Here is a 20,236-nt window from a genome sequence, read left to right as displayed (position 1 = left end):
ATTGCAGTGGAGTGATAGTATTGCAAATCAAATTACAGTATTTTGAGAAGCAGCAGTTGAGAATTGTGGTACTGGGAGTAGCAACTGTAGCCACACTTTCAAAAAATTTGCCTGGGAGGGGAAGATGATAGTAGCTAGAGGAAGTTGCTAATTGGAAGTCAGCTTTAATGTATTTATTTATTTTTTTAAGATGTTATAGACTTGAGCACAAAGATATGCTAAGGACAGAAAGGCAGAAAAGATTTTAGTGGAGGTGTCACTAGGTGGTAGTAATTGATGAGGCTAGTTTCCTGAGAGTTTGAGTAAGTATCCTAGAGTAGGTAAGAAACTACTGGCCTTGGAAGACTACCTCTGCTATAGACTGGAAAGAGATAAAACTGAATGGGGCTACTAAATACTCACGTTGTTAGGGCTGGAACTTTTCATTCTGTATCAGTCTTCTTCAGGAGAAAATGATGCTCTTCAAGAAGGTAAAATTGTTCCTGGGTGGTCAAAAGGATGAGTTGGAATGATGAGAGAATGAAAGACCATAGACATTAAGAAAAAGATGCTGAGTCACCTTGAATGCATTGAGGTGGTTCATTCTGCCTGGCTTTGTGGTTCCCTTTTCTTTAACTTATTTTTAATTTTTACTGTTGAAGTATATCGTTGACATATAATGTTATTAGTTTCAGGTGTACGTTTTCAACAGTATCATGATTTAACAATTCTGGTTGGTTGTGTTTTTTTTTTTTAAAGATTTTATTTCTTTATTTGAGAGAAAGAGAGAGCACAAGCAGGGGGAGCGGCAGGTAGAGGGGAGGCAGGCTCCCTGCTCAGCAGGAAGCCCAATGTGGGACTCCATCCCAGGACCCTGGGATCATGACCTTAGCCTGAAGGCAGATGCTTAACCAAGTAAGCCACCCAGGCATCCCTCAACAATTTCATTTCTACTCAGAGCCACCGTGATAAGTGTTGTCACTGTCACCATACATTATAACATTAGTGACTATATTCCCTGTGCTGTACTTTCAGTAAATGAATGGATAAAGAGGATGTGGTATACATACACAGCATGATTCCCATTCTTAGATCTCCCACGCTCAAAGACACTAGGCCTAAGTAGTTAATAGTGAAGAGTTAGTAAAAGGGGATGGACTTATACAATCTGAAGAGAAACCAGGGGCACCTCTGTGGCTCAGTTGTTGAGTGTCTGCCTTTGGCTCAGGTCGTGATCTCAGGGTCCTGGGATCAAACTGCATCACACTGCCTGCTCCGTGGGAAGTCTCCTCCCTCTCCCACTCCCCCCCGCTTGTGTTCTCTCTCTCGCTGTGTCTTTGTCAAATAAATGAATAAAATCTTAAAAAAAAAAAAATAGTGGAGAGTTAGAGAGGTGGCTGGATTGATCTTCTCCACTAATGGTTATTAAGATAAATGTGTCAGTGATGAGGGATGATAAGTTTGGCAAAAGACTTAATAGAAACCACTTGGGCTAATAATGTTACATTGCAGTCTTTAAATTTTTTTGAGAACCAGCTTTGAGGACTGCCAAGATCAAGCCAGACAAAACTTTATTTGGTTATAGATTGATTTTAATAAAGGATTCTGGAGTTGTTAGAGTAGAATGGGGAGCCAGATCAGTTAATGTATGTGGACTTTACAGGGAGGATAAACTTGGAGTAGGGAAAGAACATGCTTACAATCTATAACTGCTGTTACGTACCCTCAGCTTCTGATTCTGTATAAGCATTTTAATTCTGAAAGAGAAAATGATGCGGTGTTTGGTTATTATCCACAATATTTTTGAAAGCTTATTTTAATAGTTCATATTATTTTTAAAAATTTAAGAATTTATTATGTTTAACAGCATGTTGTAATTTTATGATGAGAAAAATCTAAACATTTTTGTCTGATTTTCTTTTTTTTTTTTTTTTAATTTACCAAGGTATTTCCGTAAAAAAATATTTATAGAGAAATTTAAAGACTGCTTTTATTTTTTTTATTTTTTTTTTTTTTAAAGATTTTTTATTTATTTATTTGACAGACAGATCACAAGTAGACAGAGAGGCAGGTAGAGAGAGAGGAGGAAGCAGGCTCCCTGCTAAGCAGAGAGCCCGATGCGGGACTCGATCCCAGGACCCCGAGATCATGACCTGAGCCGAAGGCAGCGGCTTAACCCACTGAGCCACCCAGGCGCCCCTAAAGACTGCTTTTAAAATAATTTGGTAGGCTGGGGCTTGCGGGTGGCTCAGTCAGTTAAGCATCTGTCTTCAGGCACAGGTCATGATCCCAGGGTCCTGATATCGAGCCCCACATCTGGCTCCCTGCCCCTCTGCCTGTCGCTCCCCCCTGCTTGTGCTCTCCCTGCCAAATAAATGAATAAAATCTTAAATAAATAAATAAATAATTTGGAAGGCGATGGTAGTTTGTATATACACCCATTACTTATCACTTAACCTATTTCAATGTCATAAAATACAAATACAGCTAAATATCTGTAGTTCGTATTCTCTAGGAACATACTTTTTGTATGTTACTCTTTCTGGTGGTTTTTTTTTTTCAGTTGTCCTTAGACTTAGTTCTTTGTCTCTGAAGTGATTTTGGGATCAGTTTTATTTAAGGCTCTTTAGTTGAGATTTACCCAGTTCTGGAGTTACAGAACCACCTGTAGCTGCTACTTTGGAACTCTTTTCCACCACATACTACTAACTCTTAATTCTTTTAAATTATTAATTAGATACAGAGCTTCTTTCCATTGATTCTACTTCATAAGTTTACTATGACAGCTGTTCTTAGAATGTGCCAATATGGTTATATTCTGAAATGGTGTCCACTAGCAATTATTCTTTAAGTTACTTCATTACTTTAGGCACAGTGTTACTTTGAACGCTACTTTAGCGTTACTTTGAAACGCTATCCATATAATAGATTAATGGGAAAGTTGATTATATAATAATTTGGGGAAATATTATTTTAGAGATGAGCATAATTCATTGTGAAGAATTAATTGCTCTAGTTCCCTTTATTGGAGAAATTTCCCTGACCAGTTATATTTTCTGAGATTGATATTTAGAGATCAAGAGAAATACATTTATTTAATATATATTTATATATATATAATATATATATTTAAATTTATATACATTTTAAATATATTTATTTAAGTATAATAAATATATTTAAATTTTTCTAATTTATTATTAGAAATTCTAAATAATTTTATTTTGGAGTTTAAATATAGTACACAGTAGAAATAATTGGAAAAATTATTAGGTGATTCTTCATTATTGATGTTTGTATATAACCTAATAGATCAGCTGTCAGGTTTTTTGGTTTGTTTGTTTGTTTGTTTGTTTGTTTTTTTATTTTTTAATTTTAGAGAGCAGTGTGAGGAGCATAGGGAGAGGGAGAAGCTCAGACTCTTTGCCAAGCATAGAGGCTGACATGGGGCTTGAAACCACAACCCTGGGATCATAGCCTGATCAAGAGTCAGAGGGTTAACTAAGTGACCCACCAAGGTGCCCTGATCAGCTGTCAGTTTTGATATTAAACAGGATTAATATATTAATGATATAAACATTTGGAATAAACGTTTTAAAATAAAACACTTTTTTTTAAAAATGAAATTATTTTGTGGGTATTTTGTATTTTTTTCTTTATTGAAAAGGTAATTTCCAATACTATGGAAAATTTTATGTGAGTTTTTTTAGTCCTCTGTGAAATTAGAATTTATCATACTCACTTTCATGTAAAATACTGACAGGACAATAATCCCTATCATCTTCTTAAGATAGCTACATTTTCTAGAGGATTTTTCTTGAGGAGTAAGGCTAAACCCCCATGGATAATTTTAAGTGTGGGACCTTTTTGGAAAGCTGTGGTTAAAAGCACAGGTCAACTTCCTTATTGATGAAGTCAACTAGTTTTGCAGATGGTAGTGATATGGACAGAGGGCATGATTTCACTTTAGATGTGACTAAAACTAAATGTTAATAGTGTGTATGCTTATGGCTTAATGACATTCTGCTGTGTTACTTCATAGTAGTATTGCCATTCAGTAAATGCCAAAATCAGAAATACACCTAACTAGTCATTTCAGTATTTTTAGTTCTCTTCTTTTAGTTTATCCTCTCCCATGTGCCAGCAGTATTAAAGCTAAGCCCTATTTTTTCTTGAATATGTTATGCTAGATGCTTACCTGAGGTAGAAAGTTTTCCTAACAGTTTTTAGGTAGCCAGTCATTTAATTTTCTCATATACCTTCTTTTCTGTGGAGAATTTTTTCCTTTTGACGGCATGTGTTCATAATATATGCAGCAGTTGCCACTGAGTTCCTGCCAAAAGAAAAAAAAATTACCTGTACTTTGGAACAAACGGGAAGGCCCAGGGAACACTTAGGCAGTATTAACTGCCAGGAAGACAAATTATGTCACAGATGGTGCCTGGGAAACCCATTAAGACCTCTTGGGGTGACCAAATGAATGTAATTTGAGAATACAGTGACATTATGTGAAGACAAGCTGTTAGTACACAATGGTATACAAGCAAAGGAATCAAATTTATCTGAAGGTGGGAATCAGTCATCTTAAACCAGGAAACTGTTGGTAAGCCAAAAGTATCAAGCATTGCAAATGCCACTTGAGAAATGAAAGAACCCTGAGGAAAAATTGAAATGTGGAGGGTGTCAGTTTTCTAAAAGAAAACAATCCTAATTATATAGAATCTGGGATAGCAGATAGGCACTAGTTTTGTATCATTGCCTCTTACTTCAAATAACATTTGGGAGAAGACAGGGTTGTCATAATTTTGCTGTAAATGCTGTTGATAAATAAATTACACTGATCAGGTTGGAAGGTGTGAATTTCCCTTATAGGCCCTTGGGCTAAAATGACTGGTAATTGTAGAGGGAAATGGGAGAGTGTTTTATCATTTGACAACAGATCAGACTTCTGAGATGTTCCATCCTGGGCTCAGACTCCTAACCCTGAGCTCAAGACCTGAGCTGAGATCAAGAGTCAGACGCTTAACCGACTGAGCCACCCAGGAGTCCTCAGCTCAAAACATACTTTTTAAAAAAAATTAGTGGTCATTAGGAATTAAAAGGACTAAAGTGCACCTTCCTGTGAGACAAAAGGAAAGGAGCTTGAGTATGAGGAGAGTGGAAGAGGTCTGCAGTTGGAGCTATGGGCATGTGATAGAGAATCGGAGATAAATATAAGATTTTGAATATCAGCTAGAGTTCTACCTCCATGGACCACCTTTACCCGTCTCCTGATCAAAAATTTTCCCATTATTTATAAAGCTCAAACTAGTTCCTGAAAATATTTCCATTTATTGTCTCTTCTTGGAATTATTTAAAAGTTTTTTGTGTGTCTGTTTTGGTATGTATATTTGATGTTTCTGCTAGATTGTAAACTCTTTGAAGGCAGAACAGTTTCTTACTAACATAGTTTCTTACTATAGTAAGTTTCTTACTATAGTAAGTAAGTTTCTTAACATAGTTTCTTTCTAATTCTTGGGATAACTCGGTAAGTACTTGTTAAATTGAATGTGGGAAGAAGGAAGTTTTAGGGCTGCCTGGGTGGCTCAGATGGTTAAGCGTATGCCTTCTGCTAAGGTCATGATCCCAGAGTGCTGGGATCAAACCCCATGTCTGGCTCTGCTCAGCAGGGAGTTTGCTTCTCCCTCTGCCTCTTCCCCTTCTCTGCTTGTGCTTTCCCTCTTAAATAAGTAAAATTTTAAAAGAAGAAGAAGAAGAAAGTCTTAGAAGCAGGAAATGGTGGTTTAAAAAAAAAAACACAACACGCTTTAGAGAGAGTTACTGGGATAGACGTAGGAACAAGAGGATCTTATGGATGAGGGTAGCCAGGATCTGAGATTTTGAGATTTTGAAGATTTTATTTATTTATTTGCAGGGAGAGGAGCAGGAAAGAATTCCAAGCAGACTCCATGCTGAGCATGGAGCCCTATCTGGGGCTCAGTCTCATAACCCTGAAATCATGACCTGAGCCAAAACTAAGAGTCAGATACTTAACCAGCTGACCCACCGGGTGCCCTTAGATTGTGAGATTTTGAATATGTAGTAGTTTCTAGTGATAACTTTTCTGTGTGAGTCGAGAGCATAGTGAAGTTCAGAAGTATTTAGGAATTGTCAGGCTAAGTTACCAGAAAGGTCATATGCTTGGGTCTGTCATCAGGAATATAAACCATATGATTAGTATCCTCATGTCATAAAAATTATTGTTACCTTTTTAACTGGCATTATGATGATTTGTACTGTGATTAAAACCAAATTAATACCTTCCTGGTTTATAGACTTTTAGCCTAAATTTCTGGGTTGCTGCTCAGAATTAGAAGTACTTTTACTTTTGTGCCTTTGGTTACTAGAGGTTACTGTTGCTTCCAGTCTTGTAGGCTAATCTTTGAGATTACAGCTCAGATTTTACAATACCCAAGCCCTGGAAGAGAGGGTGTGTGTGTGTGTGTGTGTGTGTGTGTAGCTAACGGTGCATTCCAGTCATGGATTTGTGTTTAACTGCAGTAATCATTTTTATGTTCCATTCTTCTGGGTCCTGATTTTCAAAGAATACACTTTAGACCTCTCAGTTGAAAAACAAGCATTCACTCACAGTTTCTTTTTGTTTTTTGCCTCTGCTTTACTTAAGGCATTGCCTCTACCTTAGGAGATCTTTCACTCTTTCATCCAAATACTAAGGGGTCCCAGTACCAAGAGCTACTCAAATCAAACTATAGGATTGAAAGAGATCACGAAAATCTTCTTTTGGCCTTTTCTTGCTATTTTTACTGAAATCTGGGGACCTTGATGATTTAGTACTATTATCTACTTAGAATGTCCTTTCCCCATACTCTCCCTGGTAAATTCCTATCTGTTATCCTGGCACAGCTTGAAATGTCACTCTACATTTGGCAGAATTCTTTCTACTTACTATTCCTTCTGCCTGGACTCAAATTTTCATTTCACTGCCTACTACAGTAGAACCCTGAGTATATTAATAATTTCTCTAATTTCTTCAGCAGTAAAATTGGGATGATAATAGTAAATCCCTGCTAGGATTGTGCTTAAAATCAAAGGATATACTACTTGTAAAGTACCTACGACAGTGCCTAGCATGTAGCAACCATTTGGTTATTAATATTACTCTGTACCATATACTGTATGTCAGTGTCTGTTTCCTTCATCTTTTCACTGTACACAGCACTGTTTCAAGTTCTGGAGATTAAAGAAATAAAAAACACTACCTTGCCCCCAAAGGACCTCAGGTAAACTGAGATGACAGGTCAGTATTACAAAATTATAAGTAATTGGTATTAAAAAGGTAGATTTAGGGTGCTGTGGGAGCACCTAGAATAAAATACTTAAACTGGGTTTGAAAGTTTCTTGCCAAGAGATTACATCAGCACTCACCTACCTTCATGATTTTTCACAGCCACTACTTATCAGTGCCATTTCCCAAATTGTTCCCAGATCTGGACTTCAGCACTTCAGAATTGTCTGTCTACTTACTAGATTCTCTGCTTGTGTGTATATCCTTCAGAATTCGTAAATGTAAAATGTCTCCAAACAGAATTCCTTATTCTTTAAAGTCTTAAACATTTCTTAAAACTGATTCCTCCTCTGCATTCATACTACCAGGCTCTTATTTCAGGTTCCCATCATCTTATGCTTGGACCACTGCCCTGAAATCTGCTCTTCACATAGCCACTAGAGGGTTTTCTCTAAAATGTAAATTGAACTAACTCCTTTTTTAAGCTCAAAACCTTTTAGTGGTCTCTATTCTCTTTAGATAGTCTCCATGATCTGACTGCTGCTTACCTGTGCCATCTGAACTCTGCTCCCTCTTGTTCTACATTCTCACCATACAAAGAGCTTTTTGTCTGCCTCCTCCCTTCCATGCACATACACACCCCACTTAGCTATTACATTCTTTCTGCTTCTTTACACATACTAGAATAAGATCCAAGTATCTTATCACCTACGTTTTACCTGGCTTAACAGTTTGTTGTGCATTTCTTTTAGGGAATCTTTCTTGAGCTCTGTGTTCTTAATCATCTTTACAGAGTTATGTGTCTTAGTACTTCTGTGATATTCTGATTACCACATATTTACATTGCCAGTATGATTCTCTTGCAAGATTTTGAATGCCTTGATGCCAGTAACTGCCTTTTACTCTTTTGTAAAACACTTTGTTTCATCAGGGAGTCAGCTTGGATATTCTCTCTCCCTCCGTCCCTCCCCGTTTGAGCACTCTCACTCTTTTTCTTTCTTTCAAAGAAATAAATCTTGGAGTCAGAGGGAGATCTAAGCAGGAGAAGAAGATACAGCAAGTGAGAGTGAGAAAAAATGGTCAGAGAGCTAAGGAGAAATTCAGGCAAAGGCAGTGTCCTAGAAACTAAGGACATTGTCCTTGACTGAGTGATCAGCAGTATTTGATGCTGAAGGAACGTTGAGCAAGATTAGTACTGGAAAGTAGCCATTGAATTTAGTGACAAAGAACTAAGGTCACCATTTTGGCAAGAAAAATGTCTATGAAATGGTTAGATGATAGCCAGATTGCAGAAGGTTAAGGTGCATTCCTACCAGAAATACACAAGGGTTCCAGTTTCTTCACAACCTTTTTAACATTTGCATTTTTGGGGTTTTTGGTTTTGATGTAATAGCAATAATGTAATGGGCCTACAGCTGTGGTACCATACCCAATGGGTGTGATTGATCTCCTTTTTGAAATGAGGTTTGGGACATTGAAAGAGCATAGAAAGTGGATTGCAGACTCTATGTTTGTTTGTTTGTTTTTACATAATGGTTAATGGGGTTTTTTGGGTGTGTAACAAAAAGTTAAAAAAAAATTGTATTTCACAACCAGCTGTTGATATAGCAAAAGCAGTGCTCAGAGGAAAATCTGTAGCTGTAAATGCCTGTGCTGAAACAGGTCTCAAATCAGAAACCTGACTTTAAAGAAATAGAAAAAGAAAAGTACTAAACCCAAAGCCATGCTAGCAGAGGGAAAGAAAAATAAAGATTAGAGATAAATGAAGTAGAAAACAGATAAACAATAGAGCCAGTGTAACCAAATGTTGGTTTTTTAAAAGATGAACAAACATGACAAGCTTTTACGTCGAATGAAAAAGAAGGTTTAAATACTAAAATCAGAAATGAATGTGGGGACCTTTCAGAAATAAAAGGATTGTAAGAGAGCATTGTGAACAACTTCTATCACATTGTCTTATTGAAAAATGAGCAAAGGACTTGATAATTCTCTAAAGAATTATACAAATAGCCAACAAACTCAGTGAGATTCTCATTAGGGAAATGCAAATCAAAACTACAGTGAAATGGCACTTAACATTATTAACTGAGCACTTTATTATATTAAGTTTAGCTATAATTTTTAAAAAATGCAGGCGACCTAGATGACTCAGTCAAGTAAGTATCTGACTCTTGATTTTGACTCAAGTCATGATCTCAGGGTGGTAAGATAGAGCCCCATTGGAGGCTCCACATTCAGTGGGGCATGTACTTGAGATTCTCTCCCTCTCCTTTTCCCTCTGCTTCCCCTCCCAAGATAAATACCTGTTTTTATAAAATGAATATAGCAAGTGTTGGTAAGGATGTGGTGAAATAAGAATCCGTTAGACATTGCTGGTGGGATTATAAATGAACAGCTGCTATGTTAATGGTTCCTCATTAAGTAATACATAAAATAACCATGTGACCCAGTGGTTCTACTCCTTAGTTCTATACCCAGTAGAATTGAAAACAGGTGTTTGAATGAAAACTTGTAAGCAAATGTTTATGGTAGCACAATTCACATAAGCCTAAAGACTGAAACAATCCAGGTGTCCCTTAATAGATAAACAAGATGTGGTGTATTCATACAGTGGAATATTACTCAGCCATAAAAAGTAATAAAGTACTCATACACATGCTGCCACATGGATGAACCTCGAAAACATTGTGCCAATGTCACAAAAGAGCACATATTGTATGATTCCATGTGTATGAAGTATTCAGAATAGGCAGATATATAGAGGAAATACAAATTAATGGTTGACATGGGCTGAGGGGAAGAAGGAGAGAATGGGGAGTGACTGTTCATTGAATAGAGGGTGTCTGGGGTAATCAGAATGTTCTGCAATCCAGTATGGCTTCACAACATTGTGACTATACTAAATGCCACTGAACTGTGTACCTTTTTAAATGCTTAAAATGGTCATCTTTGTTATAAGCATTTTACCACAATAAAAAAAAAAAAAAAAGCTGTCAATACAACAAGGAGTCACTTGTTTGGCAGACTAGCAGTAAATCTGATGACCGGTGGTATTAGCATAATTTGGAAGTTATTGTACATTCTTATAAATAAAAATTTTCCTGGGAAATTTCAAAAAGTAAATACAATAGGTATCTCCATCTTCCTTTCTTCTGAATTACTTGGTTAGAGATTAGGTCTAGGAATCTCTATATTAAGGAAACATTATAGATTATTGTAATACAGGTTGGCTCCCAGCAGCTTGTTCTTGTCAAAAATGCAGTGTTACACCATCATATATGGTACAGTCTAGGGTGCCAAATACTTTAGGCTTCATACGGAAAACTTTTTTACTCTGTGTGCTTTTATGATGAGAAACAAGGAAACAAAGGTGAGATTAGCCAAATTAGATTTTGTGTGTATGTGAGAAAACAGCCTAGAAATTCAAAACTGTTCTCTATTCTCAAATTTTTAAATGAATTTGCCTTTAGTAGATAAAGCCTGTTTTATCTTGTAACTTTGAATTTTCCTAACCACACCAGCATACCTATCACATATTTATTCCAGTCCTTCTACAATGTAAATTAAGAAAGCAGAGGTTGCTCTATTCATGTATGCTTTATTTAAGTGAAATAACTGTCAGATTTAACATTTATGGTTCTAGAATTTCTTTTTCTTTTCTTTTTTTTTTTTTTTTTTAAGATTTTGTTTATTTGACACAGAGAGAAATTGCAGGTAGGCAGAGAGGCAGACAGAGAGAGAGGGGGAAAGCAGGCTCCCCACTGCACAGAGAGCCCGATGCGGGGCTCGATTCCAGGACCCTGAGATCATGACCTGAGCCAAAGGCAGAGTCTTAACCCACTGAGCCACGCAGGCGCCCCTGTGGTTCTAGAATTTCTAAATAATTTGATTTCAGTAGAGCTGAAATTTCTGAAAATCAGTGATGAAGAAATTTGTGATTTACTTTGCATCATGTGTTTTAAAGCTGTTGTGTGTAGAGGGCAAACCATTTCGCTAGAGAGTAAGTCTAGCTGCAGTGTGGTAATTTAGCATGGCCTTTTTATAGGTCTGTTTTGATAAGATTAAGTTTAGAGACATTAATATTGTATGCTGCATACCAGAGGGAGCACTTTGCTTACTTAGTTCTAAGACTAATGGACTTAATTTTTTAAACTTCCAATTTTTGAGGAGTATTTTAAAGTTTGATGTAAAAATTTTTTCTTAACACTTTTAGGCCCTCCAGGCCTTCGAGAAGCTATTTCTATGTCCTGTATAACCAACGGGAGTGGTGCAAACAGAAAGCCAAGCCACACCAGCTCTGTTGCAATTGCAAGAAAGGAAACTCTTTCATCTGCTGCTAAAAGGTATCCATTTATAATAAGGGAAAGAAAAGCTAACGTAAAATTGTCTGAAAGTGATAATTCATTCTACTTTGGAAAACAAATGAAATAGAGCTGTATGGAATTAAAGTGAGCATGTCCTTTGAGTTCTTTAACTATGAATGTAGATACCCAGCCTATACTCGGTTTACATTCATGTATTTATCAAGTTGTGTGATAAATGTAAATGAAAAATACTAAATGTATTTTTGTTCCTGGTTTTCTTTTGTGTTGATAAACATTTGTTGATGAGATATGAATCACTGTATTTAATTATATAAGCAAATTTTCTGTAGCAAGCAGTGCATTTGTGATACAGCAATTTTTAAAGGAGAAATAGAATCTTTGGTATATAAGTGGGAGGCTGAACACTATTATAACTTTTATTCCTTAACCATGACTATAAAATTACAGTGTAATTCAAAATATTGATATTTTTGAGGTAGAACTACATTTCTCAGCACATACTTTTAAAAACTGAATAATAAATAGGCATTTGGGGCCTAGTCTGAAGTCAAGGTATCAGAACTGAATCAGACTGAATGTCATTTTAAAAATTATATTTTTGGGGCGCCTGGTGACTCAGTAGGTTAAGCGTCTGACTTGGTTTCAACTCAGGTCATCATCTTATGGGACAAGGGATGGAGCCCCTTGTTGGGGGTTCTCCTGAGCTCAGCGGGGAATCTGCTTGAGCTTCTCTCCTTCTGCCCTCTCCCCCCCCATGTATATGTGTGCGCCCTCTCTCTTAATTTAAAAATTATATTTTAGTATTTTTAACTTTTACTGTGTGATAAATTGTATTTACTATGTATGTTTGTTTAAAATGTTCTTAAACATACTTCCTTGTAGATTATGCACCTTATAGTCAAATTATAAAATGTCCTTTGATTAAGAACTGTAGACAGTTGATAGTTTTCTGCCTTTTCAACCATGGAATTCAAATCTTGATTCCATCTGGTTTATAATATTGTCAAAAATGTGCAGTATAAGGACTCTTATCCAGTAATTAGGAATGGCAAACGCTTCATAAATTAAGAGTCAGAAGTGCAGAATCACAAGAATTTATATGTAAATATCTTAAATATTTAACTCCAAATATATTCACATAGATTTGTCAATTTTTTAATGAAAGGCTGAGATTCCCACCCTCTTTCTGATTGTGTGTCTGGTTAGATTCCTTGTTGACTATCTTGCATAAAGTACAGCCATCAATTATTTTTTTGATTACTTTCAATTTTAAGACAAATAAATTTAAAACTCTGGCAGAACAAGAGTTTTTAGAACCCATTTCTTTTTCTTTTTCCTTAACTTTGTTTAATTGTCTCACGTAAAATTTAATGGCATTTTTTTTTTAGTAATTCTATTTTATGGAGTCTCCCAGAGCATTCAACTTAGTTTTCATGGAAATTAAAAGTTCTCTTTTCTACACGTATTTTGTAAGTTTTTTTGGTACTTAATTAATTTACGTAATTAAAATAATCAGTACAACTGGCATAAACAGGTTCTGGGTTGTTGGGAGGATACCTACAATTCCTGGTAAATTTAAAACTCAACTGGCAGGAGGAGAAATACACAGAAGAAATGGGAACCAGAATAATCTACTAAACATAGGGTTTTCTATGTCTTGATATATATATACAGTATGTTTTACAGAGGTAATGGAAAGTGTCACTGATGCTCTGATTTGGGTAAGTTGAAGTCAGTTAAGAGAGCTGCTGTTGTTCCCCAAAATAAACCAAGATGGCAAAATGCATTGGGCCATTTTGGTCCCAAAACAATCTTCATAGGGTATATTGCCTTAAAATTCTTATAAATTCTTTACTGAAGATTTTAATAGCTTCCAGAATTTTCAAAGAAATATTTTCATCATTAAATGAAAACACTGTAAATTGTATTAGTTGTTTGATTTAGTATTTTGAATTCCATCGTTTGAAATATCTTTTTTTTTGTTTAAATATGTGTTGTTCCATGTTATACTTTATTTTACAGTGGTACAGAAAAAAAGAAAGAAAAACCACAAGGACAGAGAGAAAAAAAAGAGGAATCTCATTCTAATGATCAAAGTCCACAAATTCGAGCATCACCTTCTCCCCAGCCCTCTTCACAGCCTCTCCAAATACACAGACAAACTCAAGAAAGCAAGAATTCTGCTCCCACCAAAAGGTTTTAACTGTCCCTGAGTACAGAGCTAGGGAATGGTTGTAATGATACCTAAATTCTGTGACTTGAGAAAAGCTATTCTATCCATGGATTCCAAGAGAAAAGCCTGGTGGCTTCCCCCTCACCACCACTTCTTTGTTACTAAAATCTCTATTTTAGCACTTTGGAAAAGAAATATTTAAGGTCAAAATTTCTCAGTTAAAACTGGAAAAAAGAAAATCTCAGTTACAAACAGTTTGGTGAATGGAAGACTGTTATTAATAACCTACTTTAATACCAGACAACATTTTTATAATAAAATTACCAAAATTTATCTAAGCTATGCATAAATTTATAACCATGGACAGAAAATTGCCATTTGTAATTATCCTCATCATATTTTGGCATCATTACAACCTTGAACTTTTAAGGGCCCTTCACAAATGGCTCTTCATTGTGACTGCATCACAGTTTCAGTTTTGGGTTTTGGGAGGATAAGTTCTTGCTTGAGTAGAGAAATAAATCCATTTCACCGGTCTTTTCTATGCTAAAGGCTTGCTTGAGGGCTTCTCTCTGTGTCTGTAATAATTAATATTTTAAAGCTATGAGAGGGGGAGAAGGGAGAAACATTCTAACATTGTGTGTGAACCTAAATTAGGGATCTAAACCTGCATGCTGGGAGTTCAGTGCTACACCTGTCTTGTAATCAGATATTTAGACCAACTGAAAATGAAATTTTCATTTCATTTATAGCATACCTGCTATAGAAATGCTGATTCAGGCTTTATGGTTAGGTATAGATATATTTTATTCATATACTTCTGCTTGGAAATCTCAGGAAAGTTTAAACCATTCCCAGAACTAACTAGGATTTTAGTAAAATGACAGCCATTCCTCAAAGATTTATAATATATTTTTATTTGCTCAATTTAATGTTCTGCCTCAAATCCCTAATAGAAATTTGGGAAAACAAACATTCTCCATTTGATTGATGCATGTTTAACTTCTAAAAAATGATTTGTCTGTGTGTCTCACGCAGATTCTTACGCTGTCTAAATGGTTTGTAATTTTTTTTGCCTGGTCTCGAGTTTTTCTTGGATATAATTTATTAATGTTATGTAACTTTGGATTGTGTGTGGTTAAAGGTGGCTTTTTTATAATCAATCTCTTTAAGATTCTGATTTGACTTGGTATCTTCTTTGTCCCAGATCTTTTTTTTCAGCTTCTTAAGGTCTCCTGGAAATGCGCTTGCCATTCTAAATTGCTCTTTGGATATACTATTGCAAGAAGTGTTGGAGACTGGATGAGTGGTAGGATAGTTAGCAATGCAGCTGAAAAATTATTTATAAGTCAGTAATTTCATTTGTACATATATGGAATCATTGTTGATAATACAACACTCTTGTGTTAAGTCATGTTTATTTCTGATCATGGGTAGAAATTATCTTTAAAGGATGTTACAAGAGTTTTACCTTTAATCCCACATTTTACTTAGACAGTGTCATTTGTACCATATATAATCTAATTACACAAGAATATAAAAGATGAAAATAGCAGCTTTGTAATAACTCTAAAAAAAGTACAGGTTTTTTCACAATCTCACAGTTTCACAAATTATGAGAAGTATTTTACTCTAGGATTTAAGCATATGTTTTTTTTCTATCAACAAAAAGCACAGATTTATTTTTTAATCAAATAATATTTCTTCTAGTGAATCTTCTGAATAATAGTGAACATTATTAACAGATTTGCTCATTGCCTTAACTCCTTCACTCATCCAGACAGAACCTTTCAACTAATCCTTCCTTCTCTTTTCTGGATTAGCTTTAAGGAAATGTTTTGCTGCTTTTATGTTCTATTTAAGCTGTCAATTACATGTCATTGCTACCCATAGAATTTTTCTCTAAGAAATTAATATGTTTCTTCCAGCATAAAACGACCACCGACAGCTGAAAAGTCACATAATTCATGGGAAAATTCAGATGAGAGTCGTAATAAATTATTGAGAGCAGTTTCAACGTCAAAATTAATATCAAAAGTTATAAAAAATACAGACAAGTAGGTATTATACTTTCTTAGTTATATCTGAAAATTAATAATTCTGTGACTGTCATGCTTGCATGGATAATTATATGCCCGCTTTGGATCATTTTTTTAAAAATCTATATTATAATTTATCCTTTTTTTTGTTCTAAGTCTGTTTTTTCTTTTAAGTGTCCAAAAAAAAAAGAAAGCTATCTTCCTGTTAATGTTCCCCACTCAAATAATAGATCTCTATAATCCCCTAAGATTTCAGTGGTTTTTTGTAAGTTCTGTCTCTGCTTTCATTGTTCAGGTGATCTTACGGAATATTCATTGTTTTCTAAAACAGTATATGTTAGAGGGCGCCTGGGTGGCTCTGTCAGTTAAGCGTCTGCCTTCGGCTCAGGTCATGATCCCAGGTCTCCAAGATCAAGCCCTGCATCGGGCTCCCTACTCAATTGGGAGTGTGTTTCTCCCTCTCCCTCTGCCCTTCCTCCCCACTCAGCGACAGAAAGCTCTGTCGCTTTCTCGATAAATAAAATCTTTTTAAAAAGATATATATATTAATAGTTGAGACCAGTGACAAACTTTTGAAAATACCCATGTCCGAATTTCACTTCTAAAGATTTATCTTGGGTGTGGCCTAGACATTGAAGCTTTTATAATTTCTTGAGGTGATTCTTATGATAAGCAAAATAAAATTATAACATAAATATCTTTGAATTTTTTCTGTAGGCATAAAGATGTCATCATCAACCAAGGTAAATTAAAAATCCTTTAAAAAAAATCTTTTTCTATATCAGTTAAATTTTTGCTAATTTTTAAGCATATTGTCTTGTTTTATTCACTGTACTTTATTAGCTCATAATAATCAAAGAGAAGTTCATTTATTATAGTCATTTAAGAAAATGCCCAGTTTTTATTATAAGATGTGTCATTTTTGTCTCAACCAGCAAAAATGTCAACCCGTGAAAAAAACAACCAAGGTAAGAATAAGCTACACAGTTGGTCGCCTTCTAAGTTAATTTCTTACTGGATCTCTTACTTGGCTTTTCATTATTTATACTATCTGACTTCCTCTTAATATAAGAAATAGGATAATTTGGACCACTGAACCCAGCTATTTTCCTAAAAATCCATTTTATTTCTGTGAGCTCTGAAGATTCATGGTCAGCAGTAGAGATAAATAAGTCATTACGAAGAGGTATAAAATAGTAAAGAGAATTTCCCCCTTTTTAAAAAACAATAAAAGTTGCACTGAGAAAAGCCATTTAAAAGATTGATAAAATTTAACTTAATTTCCTGTCTTGCCAACTTCATTGCAAATAATCACTCGTTTCTTGAAACTAAGACTGAATATATAATGAGTCTAGCAAACCCATTTCCTCTTGGATTTTTCTTTTATATTAATTGTAATTTCTGGCTACTTGCTGTTGTTGGCTTGTTCTGACCAAAAAAGGAGAACAGACTTTATATAATGTGTACTTAATTTAATTGCAAAGTAGGTAAGTTCTATTTCATCAGTTTTACATTCTCCTTGGATTGCTTGCAAATTTAATGGAAGCATGCTGTTCTAAATGAAAGCATGTCCTTTCTGTGCATGCTTTTTATAGCTCATTTCTATGTGTCATAGTTATCTTGATTTTCTGGGTTATTAGATACAGTGTGGTTAAAATTTTTGTTAGAAATTAGCTTGATTGCTATGGATTTTTACTTTTTTAAATTCTATTAAGAAAAATATTTATTTGTAATCTTCTTTGGATCATTTGTTTTTACATAGGAATTTTAAATGAAGTTGATTTTTGCTGTCATTCTTCTATAGTTATGTCAGACCATCTCCCTTTTTTATAGTTAAGCATATAACTTACCTAATGGTTGAAAGGGAAAAATGAAATTTTATTTATAAAGACAATTATTATATATCAAACACTTTTTAAAAATAGAGATAGCGATAAATAGTGGAAAAAGCTGTGGATAGAGAGTCTCTGTCTAGAATTTGGTCCTGACTCTTCTGCATAATAGCCTTGGGACCTAGGCAAAATGACAGTGTCTCTGAGATAGTTTTCTAATCTTAGAATAGTACATATAAAGCTTAGTTCACATGACTGCTGAAGAATGAAATAATGTATATGAAAGCACTTTAAGGTGCCTGGGTGGCTCAGTCAGTTAAGTGTCTGCCTTCAGCTCAGGTCATAATCCCCAGGTCCTGGGATCGAGCCCCACTTTGGGCTCTGTGCTAAGTGGGGAGACTGCTTCTCTCTCTCCCTCTGCCCCTCCCCCTCCACTCATGCTCACTTTCTTTCAAATAAATAAATTTTAAAAATTTTTTAAGATTTTATTTATTTATTTGAGAGAGAGCATAGGCGTGAGGAGGGGCAGAAGGAGAGGGAGAAGCAGGCTCCCCTCTGAGCAGAGAGCCTGACTTGGACCTCAGTTGCAGAACCCAGGGATCATGATCTGCCCAAAGGCAGATGCTTAACCAACTGAGCCACCCAAGTGCCCCATAAATAAAGTCTTTTTTTAAATTATTTTAAGAAAAGCACTTGAAAATAGAGAACACTGTAAAACTGTAAAATGGTGCTATTATTATTACATATTTTGCTAAAGAGCTCAAGTTTTGTAAGATCCTTGTACAGCTGCCTGCCACTTTCTCGTGTTGTGATATGTTCTTTGGAAGGAAAGAGGAACTTAAGATTAGTAGATAGTGTTTTGTGTTGGTGACAGTTTTCAAACTCATTTAGGTAAGCAGACAAAAGTATTTAAGAGGGAAGGATTTTGCTACAGAAGCATCACTAAAGCAGGGGTTTAGCCAATATCTAGGAAGAAGGATTGAATGAAAAGCTGGAAAAGGTTATAGGAAAATAAATTCTGTTAAAAGAATTTTAACTCTGAAAGGTTGTCCCACGTGTTAGAATTTAATAATATCAAGTGTTGCTTGCATGAAGCCTTATTTTTGGAATATGAGTCTATTATTTTTCCAGTTTAACCTGCTATATTCTGTCTGGATATAGACTCTGTCACTAGAGTGTACCCTCATAGAAAATTCTTTTGTGTTTCAGCTTGTGAGGTAGTTGAGACTTGGTAGATGGGTTCTAGATGGTTTAAGAGATGAGATAGGTAGAGTATGGGAGATCAGGAACAATGAGATCTATCTATGAAGAATAGCTTGAGCAACTTGGTAAAATGGGGAACATTTGAGGTGGAGGAGGTGTGTGGAAAAGAGTAAGAATTTCGATTTTTCAGCTTCTATAAGACTTAATCCACTTGTAGAGAAGTGTAGTACACAACATAGTATCAGTGTTTAAACATGTGTTTTGGAGTCCAGAGACCAGTTCCACCATTTACTTAGCTGTGTAACCTTGAGCAGGTTATTTTACCATAAGTCTTCATTTTCTTATTATTGAGACAATCATAAATCCTCACAGAGTTAATATAAAAATTAAAGATAAAATATAGTACCTGGGGGCCACCTGGGTGGCTAAGTGGATTAAAGCCTCTGCCTTTAGCTCAGGTCATGATCCCAGGGTCCTGGGATCGAGCCTCACATCGGGCTGTGCACTCAGCAGGGAGCCCGCTTCCTCCTCTCTCTCTGCCTGCTTCCTCTTCTCTCTCTGCCTGCTTCTCTGCCTACTTGGGATCTTTCTCTGCTAAATAAATAAATAAAATCTTTAAAAAAAAATGTAGTACCTGGGACATAGTACCCAAATAAAATTTAATTATTGATATATGTGAATCTGACAGTAAAATTTTGCACTCAGACGTGTGGAGTAAGATGAAAAGATAACTGTTAAATAGATTATCTTTATTTAATATAAGTTGTAGATATATTTTTAAAGTTTGTATTCGTTTTGCATGGCATATTTTACACCACATTTTCTTATACTCTAGTTATTAATCCAAAATATCATTTTTGGACAATCTTTTAAAAATATGATTTATTAATTTCTTTAGCTCTTTTTTGACAATGACCAGTATGACTTGCTCCAAGCCATCTGCTTTGATTTGGGAAGAAGACTATTTACATTTGTTACATTTAGGTGAGTGGTAGCAGAAAAAGCTTGGCCTGAAGGGCCTGTATCCTTCAGCCACAGCAGAGTACAAGAAGAGCTATAAAACTGCATATTTTGATCAGTACTTAGGTAGAAGGAGAGAACTGTAGTTGAAAGCAAGAGGAGGTGGAGTGAAATGCGTTGTACACAGGACAGTCTGAGGCTAGGTACGGAGGAAAGGACAGCTTATTTCACCAAAAAGAGACTCTTACTGAGTTCAGTCTTTACCTACACTCAGATACTGAAACAGAAATCTCATTTCATCACTTTTCTCCCTAGTTCTTTTGGATTCTTCTCCGACTGCAAGAGAAAGACTTAGCACATCAGGTTAAACTGTGAATAAGTTTTCTTATAGGGTTATTCATTATTAGATGTAGTGGTTACGTTCTAATATAGTACTATTC

General features: G+C 35.4%; 1 protein-coding gene across 5 annotated transcripts in view; it reads left to right on the top strand.

Moving 5' to 3' along the window:
• The window catches only part of EML4 (EMAP like 4), a 157,488-nt gene that overhangs the window by 72,829 nt on the left and 64,423 nt on the right, over positions 1-20,236 (top strand). Inside the window, exons 3-7 of one of the 5 annotated variants that reach the window (XM_032352852.1) lie at positions 11,478-11,607; positions 13,612-13,785; positions 15,691-15,819; positions 16,519-16,544; positions 16,737-16,769. In XM_032352852.1, the coding sequence (XP_032208743.1) occupies positions 11,478-11,607; positions 13,612-13,785; positions 15,691-15,819; positions 16,519-16,544; positions 16,737-16,769 (492 nt within the window). Of the gene's footprint in view, positions 1-11,477; positions 11,608-13,611; positions 13,786-15,690; positions 15,820-16,518; positions 16,545-16,736; positions 16,770-19,734; positions 19,821-20,236 lie in introns of those variants that run through there. The other 4 variants (XM_032352854.1, XM_032352853.1, XM_032352855.1 and 1 more) reach the window with 4 other exon arrangements.

This window comes from Mustela erminea, chromosome 7 (assembly GCF_009829155.1).
Source record: "Mustela erminea isolate mMusErm1 chromosome 7, mMusErm1.Pri, whole genome shotgun sequence".
In the NCBI taxonomy this organism is placed as follows: Eukaryota; Metazoa; Chordata; class Mammalia; order Carnivora; family Mustelidae; genus Mustela; species Mustela erminea.
The sequence above is the reverse complement of the archived record's forward strand: the minus strand, read 5'-3'. Positions and strand labels throughout refer to the sequence as shown.